Source organism: Leptinotarsa decemlineata, unplaced genomic scaffold, assembly GCF_025532065.1.
Source record: "Leptinotarsa decemlineata unplaced genomic scaffold, Ldec_3_MD MMD2_tig00002974_RagTag_RagTag, whole genome shotgun sequence".
In the NCBI taxonomy this organism is placed as follows: domain Eukaryota; kingdom Metazoa; phylum Arthropoda; class Insecta; order Coleoptera; family Chrysomelidae; genus Leptinotarsa; species Leptinotarsa decemlineata.
This window is the reverse complement of record NW_027412578.1, coordinates 10,403,926-10,427,133: the sequence shown is the minus strand read 5'-3', so window position 1 is coordinate 10,427,133 and position 23,208 is coordinate 10,403,926. Positions and strand designations below refer to the sequence as shown.

Below are 23,208 nucleotides of genomic sequence, written 5' to 3'. Positions count from 1 at the left end.
TATTTGTGACGTTTTCAAATTGTCTGTAACAAATTTACGAAGAAATGCGTCCAATAATACAAATACAAAATAATTACAAAAGTATGCTGTTTATATACTACACTACTAAATTAAGGCGGTCTCAAGACATGACTGTTGAAAATTTCAACAGTTCATCAATGAAAAAATTATAAGGGAAGCGTCCAAAACTGTCAGCATTGAATATTAATGAGAAAACAATTGTTATGAATGTCTATAATTCTTTAAAAATACAATATCCGTCCGAAATAAAAAGTAAGGGGGAAGTAGTGCAAAAATGTGCGAGTGTGACCGGTATCAATAGATCGAAAATTTTTAGAATCCTTAAGGAACTCAAGGAAAACAACAGATTTTTTATGCCGATAGTATCCACTGGCAGAAAGTGTTTGGTTATCGGCGAAGAAGTCAAGAATTCTATTAGGAGAATACAGTGAAATTTTCCAATCAACTACCGCCATCTCTAGGTCAGACCAGGTACTGAGATTAAAAATTTTCAGTACCAAAATCAGACTGTGGTTTTTGTGTTGAAAGTAACTGTTACATGTGGTAAAGAAGTGAAAACTTCTGTTTCTCTCTGTATCTCTAGAGTAGGGAGAATGAGTGTAGACCCACAGTACTTAAGCCATATGTGACCCATTGTATATCCTCCTAAGGAGTTGTCCTCCTAGGTCATCGTCCATCCTGTCGGCCAAGACTCGTCAAACACACACTTTCCTATTGACGATAACTCTGGACACTCGTATAGGATGTGCCTGACAGTTTCATTTTCCTGTTCACATATCCAGCATATAGGTGTGTCCACTAGCCCCATATTATGGAGGTGTTTCCTTAGTTGACAGTGGCCAGTCAGAAATCCTACTGTTAAGCGTAATTTTTTCCTGGTCATCGCAAGACATTTCTTCGGCGCCAGCTTCCCAGGGTCGCCCAGGGTAATCTTGGCAAGATTGCATACTTTGATTCCATCCCATCTCTTCAGGGATTGAGCATGGGTGTGACGTTTGGCTAGTTCCGCAATTGTTTAATTCATCAGGCCGTAAGTGCCACTGGGTCCTAAAATTCTTAGTCCAGCCGCTTCCCTGGCTAAAGAATCGGCAATGCGATTATCTTTACTCCTGTCGTGCACTTTAACCCACCCCAGGATAATGTTATTATTTAGCGAGGTTTCGGTTAAATCTTGGTGGCACTCTTGTAATAGCCCTGAGGTAACACGTTGTCTATTCAAGGCTAATAGGGCTTGTCTGCTCTCAGTAGAGATTATTATGTCTTTGCCAGAAATTTCTTTCCTGGTTATTTCTTTTGTGGCGATTGAGATACCAACCAGTTCTGTTTGAACCACGCTGGTATTTTTCCCATTCCCCAGTCAATCCTTTGGCTTAGTGATCTGGAGTACCCTCCACATCCTCAGCCTTCTTTGGTTTTTGAGCCGTCTATCTATATGCGTATTACATTTGTAGCATCTGACTCTGTGTTCTGTTTCATTTGTATTTTGTAGGGTTTATTTAACACAAACCTGGGTTCAATTGCATCACTGGTTGCCTGCAGCAGAGGTTGCGCAGTAAGCGCTTCTCCATATAAGTTCGGCCTCAATTGACCCATTCCTACTTCGAAGTTTACACCAGCCGTGCGAAATCGAAACATAGCCATTAACGCATTAACCTCCAGGTCCAGAGGGGACGAACAGAAAAACTTCTGTTTCATGTTCTACAGAACATTTACGGAAAAGAAATTTCCCATATAATAAATAGAGCAGAACGAAATCAGTTATAATCAATTTATTGTGGGGTAGAGAATAATGTTTTTAATTCTGTTTCTATAAAGTACTATGTCAATGTTTGTATTCAACTTAACAAAAGGCCATGAAATACAATATTTGAAATGAATTATAATTGAAATTAACAATTCCAAAAGCTCTGGCATTCCGATTTTCAGGATGGTATCGTTATTATATAATTAATTTTCACCAAACCACATGTTTTAGTGCGTTCATAATTAAATTACGATATTTTCACAACATACCTATTCAAAAAACCTATTTGCAAATAATTTCGGACTGCTATGATATAACTCATACAAACCACTGCAGAGCATTATATTTTAATTGAAATATCACATTGAGTCCCAGTTTACGCTGGAGAAAAATTGTTGAAACAAAAGATCAGTTCAATTCATTTTTTTCATACAGGAAACGATAATAATAATGCATGTCACTTCCAATCGAATTAACAAACTTCTTCAGCAAATGGTGATTTCGTAGAAAATTCATACTATGGACATTCGCATGCCGTTGACAAACGCGGACTGCGATTCCAAGAATTGCATTTACCAGAAACCCTGTGAGGCCGTTGAATGTCCGCATTGCGAGCACAAAAAACACACACAGCGACTCATCAACATAACATCAAGTGGTCCCAAACTGACATCATTCACAGGGTGGAACACCGGCTCGAGAGGAAGTTCAAAGAAGTTGCATATATGTTATCCAACGACACATTCAGCCAAGCAACATACGGAAATCCATAATAAGGCGGAAAACGGTTAACTCCCGCCAAACGTTATCTCTCGTGGTGAAGCGGATAGAGGGAAGAGGGGATAGGTGAAAGCACTCGAATGACATATAGACAGTTATCTCTTGGAGGAATAGTTCATCATCACCAGTCCATATCAGACTCTTTTCTGAAATTTTTATTTGTCATTGACTTTGTAGAGAAAATTATCTTTGCCAGTTCGTCCCATAGTGTTCAAGCTTAATGAACCGCATAATAAAGTAAAATCATTTATTGGTCTTCACTTTCTCAACAGTGTTAGTTGAAGTGGTATTTGGAATTAACCCTGTTGCCCAAAACCTTTCGTATGTATCCATGGTTGAGAGGGACATAACTAGTAAACTCTAAAACGTACGACAAGTTTGTTCTTTACATTGATGAAAGTAATATACTTCCCAAGAAGTTTGTAAATTATTTAAAGTTTCCTTCATATTTCACTTCCACATAATACAAGTAAAGTAGCTAAATAAAGTTGCCAGACTCCACTCGAAAGCTTTCAAAGCAGTTTGAAAGTAGCAGGTGTCTTTCATTCATAAAATATTTTCAATATTGACTTGTTAATGTGTTGAACAGAGTGTGTTTGACTCAATTTCGATTTGTGGTTTTGTACATTCCTGAAACTTGAATATTATTTGTGATATAGATAAAAGTCTGAAGTGACAAACCAAGTTTTCAGGATTAGACAGCTGGAAAATAAATAAGGAATATATTGTTAACTTTGGTCAATTGTTATCGAAAATGTAAACAAAATTCGCATGCATAGATTACAGTGGATTTTTGGAGCCCATTATCTAGTACCTAGTCATACTTTCACTTGCTTCAATCTTGTTTACATGTTACCTAATTTGATGGTTGATCTGTAGGTAACTACTCTACTTTTTTGTGGCTTTGAAAATTTTAACAATGTTTTGAAACCATTATCAAAGAAACGATAAATTAAGGACAATTTTTTTCATAATTAAACTAGATTAATTAAACATTACAACCGATTGTTCATTGTCAAAACTGAATTGTTTGCAATTGTTTTACTTTGAGGTTGTTACACTCCATTTTTCCATTATCATTTTATATTGTTTGTGGAACAATCTGAACACAAACAAATCTTTTTTGCCAATTTTGAATTGTACCAACTATTCAAAATTTCTGTTTTCTATTTTCACAGATCTGGAATACTTCTGATAGTCTAATCAACAAGTTCAAAAACATGAAAAATAGAGATAAAGGTCCTAAAAATATAAGCGATGGCTCATTCGATCCGGAATCACCTCTAGAAAAATGTTTTTGAAGGATTTTGGTGCAGGTGAAAAATTGCAATTGTTATTAACAAAATAAGATTAAAAAAAATAGTATTTAGTTTTCCATTAATAACTCAAAAAAAATAATATTCAAGCAATTTTGAAAAAAGCTCGTTGAAGAGGAGGAAATTTCCGATAAGAAAGTTTTGACTTCTGAAACTCTATCTCCATTATTTATAATTTTAATTTGACTTTGAAAATAGGGTTCCGCGTGGCTGTTACGGCATACGCGCGCTGCCGCTAAAGAGAGTTTATCAAAAGAAATAATTTTTTATAACATAAAATGTCATTTTAAAAATTTGAAAAAATCCTAGTATCTTCTTAATGCTTGAATGAATCGAGTCCCGTAGAAAAATAATTTGTATCACCATTTTTCCGAAAGTTATTCAATTGTTAACTAACAAATTTTTTCCCAATCTCCGTTGACATAAATAATGGGATGAAAGGTATAAATAATTGGCCTATAAATTTTAAACTTCATGGAGCCGATTTGATATATATACTCCATACGATCTTGCGATAAAGGTTCATAAAAATGTATTGATTGGTTAATTATGATTTTTTATAACTATTGCAAAATGAAATATCTAAAAATTGTTGATTTTTCAATTGATATTTAGCTATGTCTGTTTTCACATCAAACAATGGCAATATTTTTGAAGAAATTTTTTTGCTATTTTCTTGTCTACAGATAATTATGATAAAAAAAAAATCTAAATTTTAATTTTTGATGGTTCAAAATCGATTTTTTTATATTTCAATTGTTTAAATAATTAGTTGGGAAATTATTTTGCTTTTAAAAATCATAATTTACACTTATAAATAGTTTTTCAAGAAAAAAAAATATATAATATTTAATTATTTATTGGTTCAACAATTTTTTATGAACAAATATTATTAAAACAGCTATATATATGAAAGTGCCAATTCATTATAATATATATTAGAAAGTATTATAATCAATGTAAAAAAAAATTATGGCACTATTTTATATATAGCTGTTTTTATAATAATTTTCTGCTTAAGAAAAAAATATAACGTTGGTCAATATTTGTTTATAGCAAATTGTTAAGCTAATGAACAATGAAATAATAAACAAAAATCTTTTTTTTTGGTAAACCATTTGAAAGTGCTTTTAAAAGCATAATTATTTCTTAACTAATTATTCGAACAATGGAAATATAAAAAAATCAAGATCTTCAGATGATGTGGTGCTGCAGGTTTTTCGGGTTTTCCTGCAGCTGAAAAAGCAAATGCGCCACTGGAATCAATGAAGTCGCCCCGGAGCGCCAATTAATTTTTATTGTTGTTTTTATTTTATTTTTATCGTTGTTTTAATAAAATGTTCAATTCTCAAAAAAAATCGATTCAAAACAATTAAAAATTTAAATTAAGAAAAAATAACTATTTTAAAAAAATCATAATTATCTCTAGACAACAAAGTAGCAAAAAAAAGTTTTCAGAAACATTGAATTTTAAAACAATTCAATATACAAATTACGTAAAAAATTCATATCATATGTCAATAACTGCCATTGTTTAATGTGAAAACAAACATAGCTAAATATCAATGGAAAAATCAATAATTTTCAGATATTCAATTTTGCAATAGTTATAGAAAATCATAATTAACAAACTAAAAAAATTTTAACTTTTATTGAAGGATCGTATGAAGTATATATATCAAAAGGGCTCCATGAAGTTTAATATTTATTGGCCAATTGTTTATACCTTTTATCCCATTATTTATACCAACGGAGATTGGGAAAAAATTTGTTAGTTAACAAATGAATAACTTTTTGAAAAATGGTGATAAAACTTTTTTTCCACGGGACTCGTTTCATTCAGGTGTTAAGAAGATACTAGAATTTGTTCAAATTTTCAAAATGACATTTTATGTTATAAAAAAATTATTTCTTTTAATAAACTCTCTTTATTAGCGGCAGTGCGCGCATGCCGTAACAGCTGCGCGAAACACTATTTTCACGTCAAATTAAAATTACGAATAATGGAGGTAGAGTTTCGGGAGTCGGAACTTTTTTATCGTAAATTTCCTCCTCTTTAACGAGCTTTTTTCAAAATTGCTTAAATATTGATATTTTTTAAATTATTAAAAAAAATAACTAGTATTTTTTTTAATCTCATTTTGTTAATAACAATTGCAATTTTTCACCAGCACCAAAATCCTTCAAAAACATTTTTCTAGAGGTGATTCCGAATCGAATGAACTATCGCTCATATTTTTAGGACCTTTATCTCTATTTTTCATGTTTTTAAACTTATTGATTAGACTATAACAGTCTGCTGTAGTACTCCAATTAAATCAAAAGCTTGACATTTGATCTAACTTGACGTGTTTTTTTTTTTGTTCTTGGCCCTTATGGGCTCTCCCATTGAGACCATTGGACTCTACCAATGATTCTGTACCACTTGTGAACATTATTTAAGGAATACAATGAGTCAAAAAAGACTTTCAGCTTTGGCAGTTTATTGAAGCAGGTTATAGCATCAAAGATAAATTACGAACCAATAATTAGGGAGTTCAGAAAAACCAAAAGTAAACAATTTTTTTTATTTTTTTTTTTTACGTTTCTTACCCCCGACGCAAGAAAGGTGTGTTTTAATTTTGACTTATATATCTGTATATCTGTGTGTCTGTCTGTGGAACTGTAGCTCATATACTAGTAGACCGATTTTGATACTATTTTTTATTCAATAGGTATAGTATTTCCAATACCAATTGGAACAGCACAGAAAAGGAATTCCCGCCTCGACATAGGCGTCGGCATAATTATTTTTCAGTTACTTATCCTTACAATCATATCAATTGATCACCACATGATAAAGTTATCTCAACTGAATTTTTTCACCATGGGTAATTATGAAAAACTTCGAAATTCAAGGTAGTTGATTTCCGAGTCGAAAACTCTAAAATACAATGAAAACACAAATAATCACACCGAATTCTCATCAAACATATATTTACAAAATAATAGAGGCCAAAAACATTGCCACACAGTTCTTCCACACATCACTATTACCTACTTCATTCACCACTCGCCTTATATTGTCAAGCACTACAGCATTCAAACTCGGTGACTGATTACATTTACGCAAGCTTTCTTTCATTGTGGCCCAAACCATTCCAATTGGATTGAACACACAATATGACAATTTAATTTGTCCGCTTTTTAATCTTATGTTGAAAAATCAATTTGCAGGTAGTGGTTCCACTAGTTAATTACCGAAAAACCAATTGGGATAATCATCATTTAACAAACAAAGTCCACATCTGACCAAAAAACATTAGCTAAATAAACATCTAACCCTTGTCTTTAGATTCAGTATCAATTTGCTTCTCCTGAAGATGCTAACCTTGTTAGCGAAACGCGCGTCGAGTGCAAAAATATCAGTTTGGTGTTAGTGTAATTGATCTCTAGAAAAAGTTTTCAAAAATCGGTTTGCAAAACCACTCACTACCTCACCTAACCCCACGAACACACGGCACTGATGAGGAAATATTGTGAAACGGACAAAAAATTAGTATTCAACCAGTCCAGCTAGCCGAGCCTTTATTCCTCAACAAGATTTGATAGCACGTTTACTAATTATCTGGACGACTAGGGGCCACAGGCAAGAAATGTTTATGACTGTACTCTTATTTTTATTGCCGTTCCAATTGGGAATGGATAGACTATAGCTAATTTTGATTCTTAAATGTGTTTCATAAAAATCACTTCAGCTGTTTAAAGTTAACTAGCCCGTTTTCAAGATTATGAAGAGGAAGTATGCATTCAATAATGTTTAACAATACATCCACTTGACTGATCGAAACAAAAATTTGATATCATTGAGAGTATGTGCAATAACATTTCAACTTTGACTTGATGCTGCTACCCGAACAATCTGCAAAGGACCAACTCCTCGGCAACTTACAACAGACGTGTTTGGGGTCTTAATAAGTAAATATCCGCAGTGTCAGTTACTTTGACCGGATACTTTGATACAGCGGTCTTGGCATTATTTTTTATTACTTTTGAGTCGTTTTTTTAATTTTGTTGTTTAATGTTTAATGTGTGAAAATTTTGGAAAGTATTTTTCAATAAATAAAAAATTCCAAGTGTTTTTTCCATTTTATAAACCCTTCTTCTTGCCTTGCGAAATATACCTTACCCACAATAAATTTAGGTCTTGTGCCGCCACTGCTATTCACCTCAAACGGCGTTGCTAGCTGTCAAAGTTGTTGATGGTCGCTAAAGCGAATCTATATTTTGTAATAGAATTCAGGGACCAGTATTCCTTCAAAACAAATGTGTGATGCCAAAATCAAATTTTGGATAACGCCATTATTGAAAATAATTTCCATATGATGCGGTCTTTACTTGTCAAACTATAAGATTCGTAAATGATTCTTCACATGGTTTTTCATAGTCAGAAGAACATTCAAAAGCTCATTGAAGAAACACTCCTGAATAAATTCACTTTTCGGTAGAATATTGCACCGTATAATGTTTTTTTTTTTTTTAATTCGGAAATAAATAAAAGTTCAATCAAATTATACAGCTTAGCCTCTCGAGATAGAACGAATAAATTCTCGGAATCGATATCCAGCTAGAGTCGACTTTTTTCTTGATTACACCACCTGGATTTCTAGCACATCTACGCGACGAAACTAAATTATAGTCTGCATCTCCTTCTTTCCAATTCGTCTTCATTTCCTGAGACGTTAAGCTTTTTATTGAGCAAATAAAAATAAAGGTGGACCTGAGACCGGACCTCTTTTCTATAATTTCCAAATCTGTCTCTTATTTCATCCTTAACGGCATTGTTTACGGTTTCATACAGTTCTTTTGTTCTCTTCTTTTGTTTGCGTCCGGATACAATTTATTATATCCTCGAGTCCGCGGATTAAGATATTTTCACGGCACTTTCATAGGCTTTCGGATTTATTAAGAGTTACTCACCTTTATTCAGTTAAGGGTTTTTTTGGAATCCTCCGAAAATATTCATAAATTTGGCTCAAATGCTTCCAATGAGGACTCAGAGGACTTTAGTAACAGTTTTATAAGTAATCATTTTAATGGTACGTATCAGTGGAAGTGAACAGAAAGAATTGAGAAATGAGAATTGAAAAAGCAAGCGATTTTTAAAAAATACGCAACATTGAATCATCACATTATCATTGAATTATAACAATCTGAAAATATTTTCCATGTTTTAAGAATGTTCCCAATGTTTAAAATGGAAACTATTTCGCCACGTTATTTGAGCTGACATTAAGTTAAATCCTGCTATTTATATAGTTTGCTTTTTGAATAACTCGCTTGATTAACTTCAATTTGCATGTTTGTTTTCATGAACTACTTTAAAATTCCCTTACCATGGACTTTATGTCCTCTGTGGGCAGTAGCTTGAATAATTTCAACACAATTTGTAACGTTGTAACGTATTCTATCACATCCTAGATGTCGCTTTGGTGTACTGTAAAAATGTATTTTAAAACAAGAATATTTGAATAATAGTAGGCAGTTCTGAATTAATCTTGAAATATTTCACAAATGGAAATTCACTTCAAAATCTTACAATGAATGAACTTCTGAAGATGTGATTCACCATGGGATTCACGATTTTTCTACTAGTTTTAGTTCAATGAAAAAATTAATGCAAGGCTGCCATCTGTTATTGGTTAGTTCAACTGAATGAAAAATGAAATTTTTGTTTAGAAAGTTACCTGAATTTAATTGTTCCAATGTTTAAAGTCCATCTGATCAGCTGATGTTTGACACATGGTCGACAACATAACCTTTGAATTGTGATCTTTTAGGCCTCTTTTTTGAAAATGTTATCTAGTAAACTGTCTTGTCAAAATAAGTTGTTTCACAAAATTTTATCAGGAACTAAAACAGGTTTGTTAGTAACTACGTATAGAAGTTATGTACCAAAGGAAAGTGTTGCATTTGGAAATATTGTGAAAGAAGTAACCAAAGCTAAGAATCCCCAGTATGTGCCTCTAAAGTACTGTAAGTACACACTCTCAGCACCTTATATGATGTCAATAATCACACGCTCCTATACTTACACTTTGGTGGTTCTTTTCATGTCTCAGATATCTTTTCTCATTTCAGTTCGTGAAGATCTCCCTCAAAGTAGTCTCCATCACTTAAGATGGATGATGCAAAAAGACCTCCTAGGCCAAGATATATTTCTACTAGGTCCTCCAGGTCCGAGAAAAAGACATTTGGCCATGCAGTATTTGGAACTGACTAACCAAGAGCATGAATACGTTGCTCTTAGTAGAGATACTACAGAGTCCGATTTGAAGCAGAGGAGAGAAATAGTTCAGGGGACTGCTAAATATTTCGATCAGGTTTGATTTTTGTGTATTTACAGGACTTGAATATAGTTTTTGACAAGTTTAGTAGATAGAAAATCCTGTTGGCTTTTACTGAGTACTATGTTCAATAAAATATTGTCTCAATAAACATTTACCAGAGTTTTATCCCAACATCAAACCGGTGTTGGGATGTTTTACTTGATTTTCCATCAGAACTCAGTGTAAATTAAAGCTGAAAATACTTATTTCATTATGCTGACTTCCTGTTATCTGAATATTTACGATTTCTCACTTTCCAGAGTGCTGTAAGAGCAGCTAAAGAAGGTCGAGTTTTGATTCTTGAAGGAATAGAAAAAGCAGAACGAAATGTGTTACCAGTACTGAATAACCTTCTTGAAAATAGAGAAATGCACCTGGAAGATGGAAGGTTGTTGATCCCTGCAGCAAGATACGACAAGTTATTGAAAGTGAGTGATTGTTACTCTAGATTTTTTGTCAGTTGTTTGTGATAATATAAATTTTTCAGGCGCATGGTGAGGAAGAACTGAAAAAATGGAAGCTGGTCAGAGTTGACGATAATTTTAGAGTTATTGCTCTGGGTTTACCTGTGCCAAAGTTAGTATTTGTCTAATAACCCAACATTCAACCCAAATCTCATTTTTTTTATATGTCTACTGTTATCATTCCACGAATCCAATTATGTCATAAAAGTTGTTGAAATTTTTATGTTCACTACCTAATATTTCCTTAATATATATATATATTGGATTCCAGATACCGGGGAAATCCTCTGGATCCCCCTCTGCGTTCACGATTCCAGGCTAGAGATGTCCACATCAATAGTTACAAGGTGAGTTATTTTCAGTTTATACCCTTTTTCTGCAGTTGATACCTGAATCTTAATCATTAATATAATAAAAATTGGGTGCCGTTCAACATTTAGTATGTTTAGAAACAATAAACAAAAATTTTAGAAATCTTTTTTTCATTCAAAAAGCTATATTTCGCAAAGATATTGAATATTTTGAAAATTTCATTTTTTTTTAATTTCTGTTGGACTGTATTTTCCTTGAATAGCAAACATTTTTATATTACTTCATAAAAGGGGTAAATTTAAAGACGAAATTATCAGTCTTCCTGACACACTCATGACAAAAACAACAGTAACCAAATTTATTATCGACAAATTTCATATTCAGCATTTTATGTTTGGATAAATCTTAAGTTGTGTTTGCTGTTTTGAATGAAATAATAAAAAAGGCATCAAAATTTCCTTCCAGAAGAACATTCCATGTCGATTCTTCGGCAAAATAAATTGGCATTTGAAACAATACGTAATACTGACGAATTTACCCATTGATCTCTTTGAAAAATATTTCAGCATACTGTCCTTTGAAGTACGATTCACTAACCAAGTTAGCAGAAAAACTGTTTTGGCCATCTCCTAAATTCTTTTCATGCCAGGGGTTCTATTTCTGCTGATCAAGTAGTCAATGGTTGACTATGAATACACATTGGTCATCTCTGTAAACATACTTGCCTCATATAGTATCACGAAACCCCATATTCTGATCTTACCTTAAATTCACTTCTCCAACCTCGAATTTCAGTTCGTGAACTTGTTAATAGTAACACAGATATTCTACTAGATTCATTTCGAAAACTTAAATTCAAGGAGAATCTTCGTAAATCTTCTATTTTTCTATAAGACTTTCCTTCCGTAAGAACCAAGATACTCTAACGGCCTCGATCGTATTTTCAAAATTTTGAACGTGAAAGTTGCCTTCAGAACTTCCTGCTGACTTCGAAAAAGGTTAGGTTACCCTAAAGACAAGATGTCGGTAACTAAAAATTCTTCGATAAATGAAATGACCTCTTAGGACTATGGTGAGAAATACGTTGGACATACTGAGCGAACCATTGAAACTCGTTTCAAAGAACATGCAGCACATATTCGATTTCGAAGACGAAAAGTCTAGTGTCGCTCAACAAACCTTTGTAAAACGCGCGTTTATTGAAGTTCTGGTGATTGGGAAAGGTTCCTGTTTTTTAAATTCATTTTACCCCAAGTGATTTCAATTATACGTTCCATCAATAGTACAAATGGTTGATTTGGATCAAAAGAAGCCATACAATCAACTCTATCGTTGAAAAAATTACTAGTTTTTGAAAAACATTTATTGTAAAACGAAACAATCAAATTATCCTTTGGTTTGAATTTTTCTGAATAGAACAATTACTCAACTTACTACTCAAAACGCTACTATCACAATCGCTGAACTTTTTCGGCAAGTCAGGCATGAAAATATGCAACTGTCTCTTAACCCCGAACTTTTTTCGAAAACAGTCCCCGTTCTCGATGGGTTTTGAAACGTAATTCTCCTCGACTGTCGAAGACACCAACATCTTTGAAACGGGTTTGTCTTCAGAAATGAGTGTCTCGTCCTCATCGAAAACTCTGTTATTTTTGTTCAAGACGGAGCTGTTGGTAAATTGCAAGCTTTGGGATACTCCTTCCACTTGAAAGACCCGTTTTGGTTTTTCCTCAAAGGCGATAGGCTGACAAGAGGACAAGCACCTGTGTCTAGAGAAGTTGTTCTGTTTCTTCTTGGCAGCAGATTCTGCCGTCACAACTCGAAGAGGTTGAGTTTTCTGATCGAAATTATTGCTAGTCTGAGTGGCTAAGTCCAACCAAACCATCACCCGTTCACTCAAGGAATCGCTGGAAGATTCCAGAAAGGTATTGTAGGTTATGTAGTTAGCTATGTTGTCTTCAGGTCCAGCCGTTGGACATTGTCTAGATGCTGTATAACATGGCGTTCCGGAATCACCAATGTCGATGCTGTTTGATTTTATCGAAAGACCGAAGGTGTTGGTTTTGTCTTCCAAGGGAACGCTGAAGGAAACTTGCTTGTTCAAGCGTTTGGACGATGATTTGTGGTGGCATTTCACGCTAGTCTTGCACCTCCTCAAAGTATCGCTTCCATCGCTGAGGGAGGGTTTCAGTAGTTTCATGGAGGACACGTTCAGATTGGAGGAGTAAGAGCCGGTGGCTGATTTGACAATTCTAGCGCTGTTCGGAGATTTTTCCCACTTCTTTGGCGGTTGGGAAGTTTCTTCGCGTAACACCACGTGGTGCTGTCCGTCCTTCCAGATCGTTTTGACGTACAGAGGGCGCTTGCTCGATTCCCAATGGGCCACCATCATGAGTCGAATTGTAGCTGTGAACAAAAAACATACATCGTATAAACTGATTCAAGAACGTTATTTTGAGGACTAATATACAGATTTTTTGAGTTTGTTTCAACATGGCAGTTCCTGTGGGTTATAAATAATGGTATCATAGTTGACTAGTACTGCCCATGAAGCACGAAGGTGCCTTGAAGATATACTATGATTCTGGGATTATTCTGCAACGTTTCATAGTTGACAGACTGAGAATTGTCATGATGCTCCATAGATGACTCTAGGAGTTACTAACATTGCCTACGCAGAATACGAGGCTAGATACGAAGCAGTCAATACCGTAGACACCCAGTAAAAAAACTATTTGGGTAGAATAAAATAATTGAAACCGAGGGAGAAAGTCGTAAACCACCTTATCCTCATGTATTTGGAAGGCTTCAACATCTTGAGTGATCATCAATATGGCTTTCGGACAAAGATCAACAGGCGACCTTCTATCGTATGTCACGCAATCGAGAAACATGGAGAATCAAGAGCTGATGCGCTTGATATTTCTAAGGCTTTTGACAGCGTGTGGTATGAGGGTTTGCTGGCCAAACTTCGATGCTATGTCTTGTCGAATCATTTTTGCGTATGGCTCTTCAGCTTCCTAGAATAATGTTTCCTACAAGTGGTCGTCGATGGATATCTCTCGAAAACTTTCACCATCAACGCTGGTGTTCCCATTGTCTCCAACCCTATTTTTATTGTATATCGCCGATTTATTGGAGAAAACCAAGAATCAAATATATTGATTTGCTGACGGCAGCAAACTTGTCTCGTAATTCCATTTGGATTCCAGGACATCGGTTACGGAGGCACATCTTCACCGGCAGCAGGATGTTGCATATCTCAATGAGGATCCAGAAGTGATTTTGAATTGGGGTGAAAGTAACCAGATCCAATACAATGCCACAAAAACCCATGCATCGGTTTTCTACAAGAAGATAAATGTCTCCAAACCGGATATAATAATGTCGGGTCAGAAAATTCCGCTTTTGCTTCGATAAGTTTGTTGGGAGTTTTTTTTTGGTCCCTTGGGAGCTGTCTGACTTGTCCATTGGGCTTATTGCGTTTATTCTCCCATCTTCTCGTAGCACCCATTCCATCAGTCTCGTACCCTGTACTACTTTGTACAGGTTCCGTGTTGGATGTTCGTCATATTCTTCTGGACGTAATTTTATACGTCCATATATTGCCTGCCTCCTGTGATTCAGTGCCTCACATTCGCATAAAATGTGTATAGCTGTTTCTATCCCTTCGTTGCAAAATCTGCAGCTGAGGTCTCCGTTGTACAGCCCCATTTTATTCATGTGTCCTCTAAGCGGACAATGACCGGTTAGTAACCCTGTAATAATTCTGAGCCGATCCCTACTATATTGAAGTAGTTTCGGTTCTTTTCTCGGACGGTTCCTTAATGAAGGTTCTACTGTGTTTGTTTCCAGGTACTTTTGTCCAGTACTCTGTGTGCTTCTCATTGGTCCATGTCCTAATCTGGTTTCGTACCAATGATTTTGGTACTCCTAGAGCTGGTTCAGGACCTATATATGAAGTTGATGATCCGTGTCTAAGCGCATTCATCAGCTTTATCATTACCTGTGATTCCTGAATGCCCTGGCACCCAGTACAAAGTTAATTTGTTCCTGTTTGCAAGTTCATTCAGTTCTTCATGGCATTCCCAGACCAGTTCGAGACCACCTTCGGGTTTTTCAGAGCCCCTAAATTTCTGTTCGGTCCGATTTTTTGTAGTTCGGTGAATTTTCCAGTCTGAATTGGCCCATTCTGGCCTCCCCCATTATCCTAAAGTGTAAAGGACGTAGGTCCTTTACACGTTGCTGCCACTACCTGTGTTTGTTCGACTACCTGTTTTGGTCTTATTACCTGAGCTGCCTCTCCTGTCTCTGTTATTGTACCTGTATTGTCATGTACCGAGTTTTGCCTCTGAAGTTGAGCGGTCTGATTGCTTGTGCGAAGTGATAAAACGGATCTCCATGTTGATGGTAATCTTTGCGCATCATCCCTCTTGTTCATATTATTAGGTCGTTTTTCAATTTCGATTGCCTCTCTGATTGTTCGTGAGTAAAAGTTTTCGTTGCTTGCTAGCATTTTTGTGTTGTCGAAATTGATGTTATGTCCTGTTTGAAGTACGTGTTGGAAGAGAGAAGACGTGGTGACTTTTCCCTTCACTGCTAGTTTGTGTTCATCTTTGCGAATGTTGATTCGTCTGTTGGTCTGGCCGATGTAAGTCCTGTCACAATCATGGCATGGTACTTCATACACTCCTTGTGATTCCAGTGGTATCTGATCCTTGGGATTACGAAGCATGGACCTTATTGTTCGTTCTGGTACGAACGAAGTTGATATGTTATGTCGGTGAAGAATTCTGCTGATTTTATCTGTTGTTCCTGCAATATATGGTAGTGTGGTTGTTATGACCGGTGTATCTCGAGTTTTTTGTTGTTTCCGTGTGGTCTTGGCAGCCGCTTTTATACTTCTTTCTGAGTAGTTATTCATTTGTAGCGTTGTTTCGATGGTGTTCAACTCTTGTTGTCTGTGATCGTTGTCTGCCAGCCTCCTCGAACGTGTAATGAGTGTTCTTGCCACCGCGTGAATTTGTTTTGGGTGGTGGTGTGAATTTGCGTTTAGGTACCTGTTCGTGTGTGTTGGCTTTCGATATACCGTGTGACCTAATGTTCCGTCTGGCTTTTTCATAATCAGTACATCGAGAAATGCGAGCTGGTTGCCTTCTTCAACTTCTTTCGTAAATTTAATGCGTGGATGGATTTCATTCAAATGATTAAAAACCTGGACAGTTCCTGGCTATCGAAACAACGCTACAAATGAATAACTACTCAGAAAGAAGTATAAAAGCGGCTGCCAAGACCACACGGAAACAACAAAAAACTCGAGATACACCGGTCATAACAACCACACTACCATATATTGCAGGAACAACAGATAAAATCAGCAGAATTCTTCACCGACATAACATATCAACTTCGTTCGTACCAGAACGAACAATAAGGTCCATGCTTCGTAATCCCAAGGATCAGATACCACTGGAATCACAAGGAGTGTATGAAGTACCATGCCATGATTGTGACAGGACTTACATCGGCCAGACCAACAGACGAATCAACATTCGCAAAGATGAACACAAACTAGCAGTGAAGGGAAAAGTCACCACGTCTTCTCTCTTCCAACACGTACTTCAAACAGGACATAACATCAATTTCGACAACACAAAAATGCTAGCAAGCAACGAAAACTTTTACTCACGAACAATCAGAGAGGCAATCGAAATTGAAAAACGACCTAATAATATGAACAAGAGGGATGATGCGCAAAGATTACCAACAACATGGAGATCCGTTTTATCACTTCGCACAAGCAATCAGACCGCTCAACTTCAGAGGCAAAACTCGGTACATGACAATACAGGTACAATAACAGAGACAGGAGAGGCAGCTCAGGTAATAAGACCAAAACAGGTAGTCGAACAAACACAGGTAGTGGCAGCAACGCAGGTAAAGGGAAACATCCATCCCTATAAATTGAGACACAGAGTTCGAAGTAATCAGTCTAGTTGAAAAAAACAGACATCACCAGAAGATGGCAAATGAGACTTTGCCGAAACGTTGTGAAAATAATCCTTATGGGGAGAAAATACACAGAACACGGAGCGAAACCCGAGAAAACAGCTCATCATATATATATATATATATATATATATATATATATATATATATATATATATATATATATTCACGGGAGGTGACTTGGCACATTTGATTCTACCAAGAGCGGTACATATCAAAAATACGCGACAGATTTTGGCTGCTCAACGTTTTGAGGTACACCTCGAACTTCACTGTTCAAAAACCCTTTCATCTGTGGAATTGCGTTTATGGGAAATAAACTCCCTGGGAACGTTTTTCCAAATGGATTTGATCTTCATCGATTCAAATTCGATGTGAATCACTATTTTCGCACCGCTCTGAGAGCGCCTTGAGGATTTTCCTGTAGTGCTTGTGTTTTGCCCTAAAAAAATGACAATTTATGAGGGATCATGTAGAGCATACCTTCATTGGATAGATTTTGAACTGGATGAATCATTTACTCAGATTTTCCAAGTTTTCCAACTGACAAAGGATGCAAGAACTGTGTAAGGACACAGAGATTGAAGGAAGTCTTTGTCTAGCTCATGCATATCGGATGTTGTGTACTGGAGGCAGGTGCGGCAACAGGAGGGAAACTTTGAGGTACCGGGCCTCGGACACTAAGTAACTTCATGTAATATTTTGGATGAAATAGGATATACATTTTACTATGAAATGTACTTAGTCACAAGCACTAATTTTCAATTTGTGTTGTATATAAATGTACAATCTCTTTCATCTACGATAATAAATGATTATACACTATACGGTAGATTCATCAGTTGGACTGTTCGACGTCTACATAACCTCATTGTTGATACTTATTTCCAACTACAATTTCGATATTTCTAATTATTATTGGGGATAATTGGTTACCTCGTTCACAGGCAGATGGGGCGATGACAAACATGTTGTTTGCTTTGAAGGAATTCGATTTTCAATTATCGGAAATCATCGACTTTATGTTGATGATAGGTCTGCAAGAGTGTTCCAATAACTGAAAATCGATTGCTGCAGTTGTATTGTTGTTGTTTTCTGATAGGTGTCAGTCCGTTAACCTATAGTGTAGATAATGTGAGACTGACCTGAACGAATTGTTTTTTTAGATTATTTGTTATAATAGGACTTTAAATGTTCACTTCAGAATTTATCTGTAGCGAGTGGTATCATTGAAAACAGGGAGTGTACTACATTTTTGGGATTGTATATAGACGATGGACTGAAAAATGACACATCAGAAAGATGAAAAGCAAACCTTTCACTAGATTTTTGGGTTGTATGTAGCCTCAATTTGCTGGAGTCTGTGTTTGTATTACGGAAGGGAGCTATACGATACTTGTGTAAAGCTAAACCTCGTGACTCATGCACGCAACTGGTTATAGATAGAAAAGAATTACGGTTGTAGCTTCTTTTATTCTGGAGACAGTGTGATTAAAAACATCTGGGGAAACTTGAGGTTACTACCTATCACTGTTCAACTCGTCGTCCTTTGCAACCCTCTGGTCGAGGACTCTTTATTTTACAGTGATGTGAAGAGGTATAACCATCTGCCGAGTTACTCTTAAGAGATAAATATTGATACCAATCAATAAAGAAAAATAACAGGAAATTTTTAGTAGCAGAACCTATTGCAGTTTGACTAATTTCTATGGCATGTTTTATGTGTATTTCACTAGTTCGAACTTCCAACTAAAAAAGACGAATTAAAATAAAAGTAAAAATAGAACAAAAATAAATAAAAATAAAGAAATGAAATTAAAATAAAAAGTTGAGAGATTCCAAACCACGTTAGTTCACGACGTTTCGATTGTTAGTATCTACAATCGTCTTCGGGTGATGACTGGACTGATTCCTTCGAGAGATGACTATTTATAGGTCGTTCGAGTACTTTCACTTATCTCAGCTTTCCATTTTCCGCTTCACTGGTTCTGTGGGAGATGACCATTTGGCGGGAGTTGGCCATTTTTTGTTTGATGATGATGGGTTTCCATATGTTGCGTATTTCTACGCTGGCTTGGCTGAATACGTTGTTGGACAACATGTATGCGGCTTCCTTGAATTTTCTCCTAAACCAATGTTCCTCTCTGTGTGAGATCTCAGCTTGGGACCACTAGATGTTGTGTTGATGGGTCCAAACCTGGTCTGCTATTCCTGATTTGCTGGTTTCCCCTCGCTGTGTGTATTTCTTGTGCTCGGCAATGCGAACATTCAGTGGCCTCTTAGTTCCACCAATATAGGATTTTCCGCACTCACAGGGAATTCGGTAAATGCAATTCTTGGAATTGCAGTCCGCGTTTGGTGGCCTGATTTTCGTGAGGCTGCTACGGATAGTGTTACCGGATCTGAAGCAGGTTCTGATGTTGTACTTGGAACCAATTCTTCTTATCCTCTCCGATAATCCTCTGATGTAGGGAAGTACAAGCACCGGTTGTGACGGCTTCTCTTTCTTGCGAGGCTCCTGCTGTCTTTTAGCCAAAGTCTTTTCTACCATCGCTTTGGAATAGCCATTCCGTTGAAGATCATTTTTGATGATGTCTGGTTCCTTAATTCATCTTTTTTAGTTATTTCAGGGATTTCAAATCTTTTTATATAGTAGACAATAGAAGTCCGAACTTGTGAAATTAATCATGAAACATTGTCAATCACCTTCAAACAAACGTTTTAAGTGTATATTTGTTTCAACCATTGTTTGTTGTTTCTTATCCAGTGTTTTTATACTATAGTTCAGTGTACATTATATTTTATATATTCATAGGACATATATGTATTTCATTTTATATTTATTTACTAGCGTTGTCAACAAGATTTTATCTTCGTACAATGAAGTATAACAAACAAATAATTTACCAACTTCATGGTGAAACGAATAATAATTCAGAATTGAATAAAAAACCTGCGGGCCTTTGTTATGAGTCGAAGAAATGTTAATGTAAATCCTCCAGCTGAAATTTTCAAATTATTTACGGGAATCGCCAATTTCAACCCTCATCGGAGCACAATTTCCTCAAGAACGAAAGAACTAAAGTAAATAAGGAGGCGCAGTACTTCTCACTCTGTATTTACCTATAAAAATATTTATCCAAGACGATGATTCCGCATTTCCACCGATGTCACGAACTTCGATTCCAGTCCTTAGTTGGCTGTGACACTTTTCAAGGGATTCCGACATGCGAGTTTCCCGACCGACATCAACAAACAGATCGAAGATAAGTCCTTCGGGGACAGGCACTGCCGACCGCTCGTCGAGACCGACCGTCGTCTGGAACATTCGCCCCGGAAATGAAGATGGGAATGAAGCCAGAGACTGCGGTCGGGACCGCGTGGCACACCGTCGTTTGGCGCACACTTTCGCTTCTTTGCGACAGTTCTGTGCTTTGACATTAAACTTTGTGGCATGCCTCCATGTGTGATTATCTCGCCCCGTTTGAATGAGCCAGGACGCGATGTCGAAAGACTTTTACAATAAAACGCTGTCTTTTTTAATTAATTATTTTATTTCAACACGCTTTTATTAGCTTCGACTGTATGTATGTATATACAGTGTGACCCATTTTTAATGGAAACACCCCCCTGAAATTTGAAGTTGTAAACCGATTTTAATTTTTTTTTTTTTGAAATGTCAAGTACTAAAAGGTCTACCTTGGGACAAAATTTGAAATGTTTATTAAAGTTTCAGGGCATACTACGATATTTTTTCTTAGTAGAAAATCGGGATTGTTTATTAGCGATTTTTTTTATTGAAAAAATCACTACGCCACTGGATTCATAGTGCCTCTAAACAGGTCTGACCAAAATTTCATGAAAAAATATACATTATTAACAAAGTTACGGCAACTCAAAAATTCAAAACAGTCACAAAAAAACACCCTATATTAACAGATATAGCCATGAGATTTTTTTTATGATTTCAACAATAAAGTGCCGCCAGATGAAAAACAAACAAATAGCGTAAATATTTTTATGAAAATAATGGAATTACATTCACACAATTCAACTAACAATGAAGCAAAAAATTTCAATAAACGTAACTAATAACTGATTATTGAAATGTTTCGATTCAGTGGATCAAATAATTCTAACTCATATTCTAGTAGCCTCTACTAATCCACCACGTATTTCGATACATGTGTCGTAGCGCTTACGAATGTTTCTGATTACGTTACTTAGTTCTTGAGAGCTAATATCTGCACATACCTGTCGATTTCTTGTATGTATGTATATTTAGTTTCAATTTAATAACAAACAATCAACACGGTTTCAGAAATGGCTTCTCCACTGAATCAAGTGTGGTTGAGTACACTCAAAACATTTTTCAAAGAATGAATCATGCTGAATATGTGATATCAGTATTGTTCGACTCAACAAGGGCATTTGATACAGTCGAAAGGTCTTTCTTCTCAGAAAAACTAGAAAAGTTGGGTATTCGTGGCTGCCTCTATTTCCTCGAAAACCGAAAGATTATAGTGAAAATTGATGATGTTTTTTCAAATGAATTTGATAAGGATCTTGGAACCCCTCAGGGAAGTGTCCTCGGTCCATTAATTTTTCTCAAATTCATTAACGATCTTCCTAAATATCTAACTGAAGCATAAGTTCTCATGTATGCAGAAGACACATGCACAATATCAGATCACTCAAAACTCGCACTTTCAGAAAAACTTACCAGAACACTAAACCAATTCAAAGATTGGTGCTATTATAATAGATTAATGTTGAGTGTTTCGAAAACGGTTTGCAATGAATACCATACAGCTCAAAAATTACCATTAGATTGCTCAATATTAATAAATAACACTTCAATCAGTACATCGAAGTCTGCAAAATTTCTCGGAACCATATTCGACTGTAATACTATTTTGGGAGACACAAATTAATAGTGTCTGTAAAAAAATCAATCAGTGTTTCTATCTATTGACTGTTTTGAAATCTATGCTAGATAGGGATACTTCATTGGGTGTCTATTATTCGTATGCTTACTCTGCGATTTCCTATAGTATAATAGTATGGGGGCAAGGGCGTGATAACCAAAGGGTGTTTGTATTACAAAAAAGAATATTCCGATTAATTTTTGACCTACCTTATCAAACTTCATGTCGCGATGCATACAAAAACCAAAAAATTCTTACTGTTACTTCTATCTACTTATATAAATTACTGAGCCATATCTACTGAAACCGAAATAAACTACCAAAAAATTCTGATATTCACAACCACAATAAAAGGCGACTTGTTGCAAAAAAATCGAACCACACTTTCCACAAAAAATCACCTCTGATGATTGGAGCGTCTTACTTCAATAGGCTTCCTTATAATATAAAAAATAGTAACACGTACGGAATTTTCAAAAGTAGGTTAAGAAAATTTTAACGAATCATTGTTTTTTATAGCTTAGGAGAATTTGATGACTTCCTTTCTAGCAGTGTTAACTGAGTTCATAGTGTTTATTGTGCTTTATGATTTTTTATATTCATATCAAGATGTCTTGTATACTTGTTTTTTTCTACACCCGTACTCTAACAATACACTTATATGACCATAATCCGTTTCATAATGATATCCATTATGATACAGATTTTTCATAACGATACATATTATCAACCAATAGAAACCCATAATTTTTCAATCAGGTATCCTGTTCCTTTGTTTGTCCTAGATTCTAACCTAAGTAACTAATTGCTTTATTTGTCAAAATCAGTTTTCATATTACCTACCTATATTATCAAAATGTCTGAAAACAGCGATTTAGAAGGAATACCATCGACTCCAATATTTTTAAAAGATCAGATTAATTACAGTTGTTATATTCAATATAAATATAATTAGAATCTTTATAGTTTTCATATATCCATGATAATACCATTAAGTTTGTGTTTTTTTTTTAAAAATATGAGTTAATTACTGTAAATGTGTTCAATACAAATATAATATTTATAGTTTTTCATTATTTATCGGGTTTAGAAAAAATAGCGTATGCAACTCTCATGTAATGGTTATTAATACACTCGCATATACCATACAAAACTCGCCTTCGGCTCGTTTCGTATCCCGGTTAATGCTCGTGTCTTAATAACAATCATTACATGATCGTTGCATAATATACTATTATGTTTCATTAAGTAGTATTAGGGTTACAT

General features: G+C 35.5%; 2 protein-coding genes across 4 annotated transcripts in view; one reads left to right on the top strand and one right to left on the bottom strand.

Moving 5' to 3' along the window:
• The first annotated feature begins 9,563 nt into the window (after nt 1–9,563).
• c12.2 (von Willebrand factor A domain-containing protein c12.2) overlaps nt 9,564–23,208 on the top strand; it is a 47,258-nt gene continuing 33,613 nt past the window's right edge. The window contains exons 1-5 of one of the 2 annotated variants that reach the window (XM_074177467.1): nt 9,564–9,876; nt 9,982–10,223; nt 10,490–10,657; nt 10,717–10,805; nt 10,965–11,040. In XM_074177467.1, the coding sequence (XP_074033568.1) occupies nt 9,696–9,876; nt 9,982–10,223; nt 10,490–10,657; nt 10,717–10,805; nt 10,965–11,040 (756 nt within the window). In that variant the 5' untranslated portion in view covers nt 9,564–9,695. The remainder of the gene's footprint in view (nt 9,877–9,981; nt 10,224–10,489; nt 10,658–10,716; nt 10,806–10,964; nt 11,041–23,208) is intronic. The other variant, XM_074177466.1, reaches the window with a different exon arrangement.
• On the bottom strand, nt 12,360–22,398 carry LOC141483119 (uncharacterized). Of its 2 annotated transcripts, none has more exons than XM_074177469.1 (2): nt 22,152–22,398; nt 12,360–13,411 (listed from the first exon to the last, which is right to left on the bottom strand). In XM_074177469.1, the coding sequence occupies exon 2, from the start codon at nt 13,395–13,397 to the stop codon at nt 12,387–12,389; it is 1,011 nt and encodes a 336-aa protein (XP_074033570.1). In that variant the 5' UTR covers nt 13,398–13,411; nt 22,152–22,398; the 3' UTR covers nt 12,360–12,386. The 2 variants fall into 2 exon arrangements, with proteins under 2 accessions (XP_074033570.1, XP_074033569.1); XM_074177468.1 differs by lacking the exon at nt 22,152–22,398 and adding an exon at nt 21,738–21,979.

Bases quoted from the DNA above. Each gene is read 5' to 3' on its own strand.
- LOC141483119 (XM_074177469.1), bottom strand. From the start codon at position 13,397: ATGATGGTGGCCCATTGGGAATCGAGCAAGCGCCCTCTGTACGTCAAA.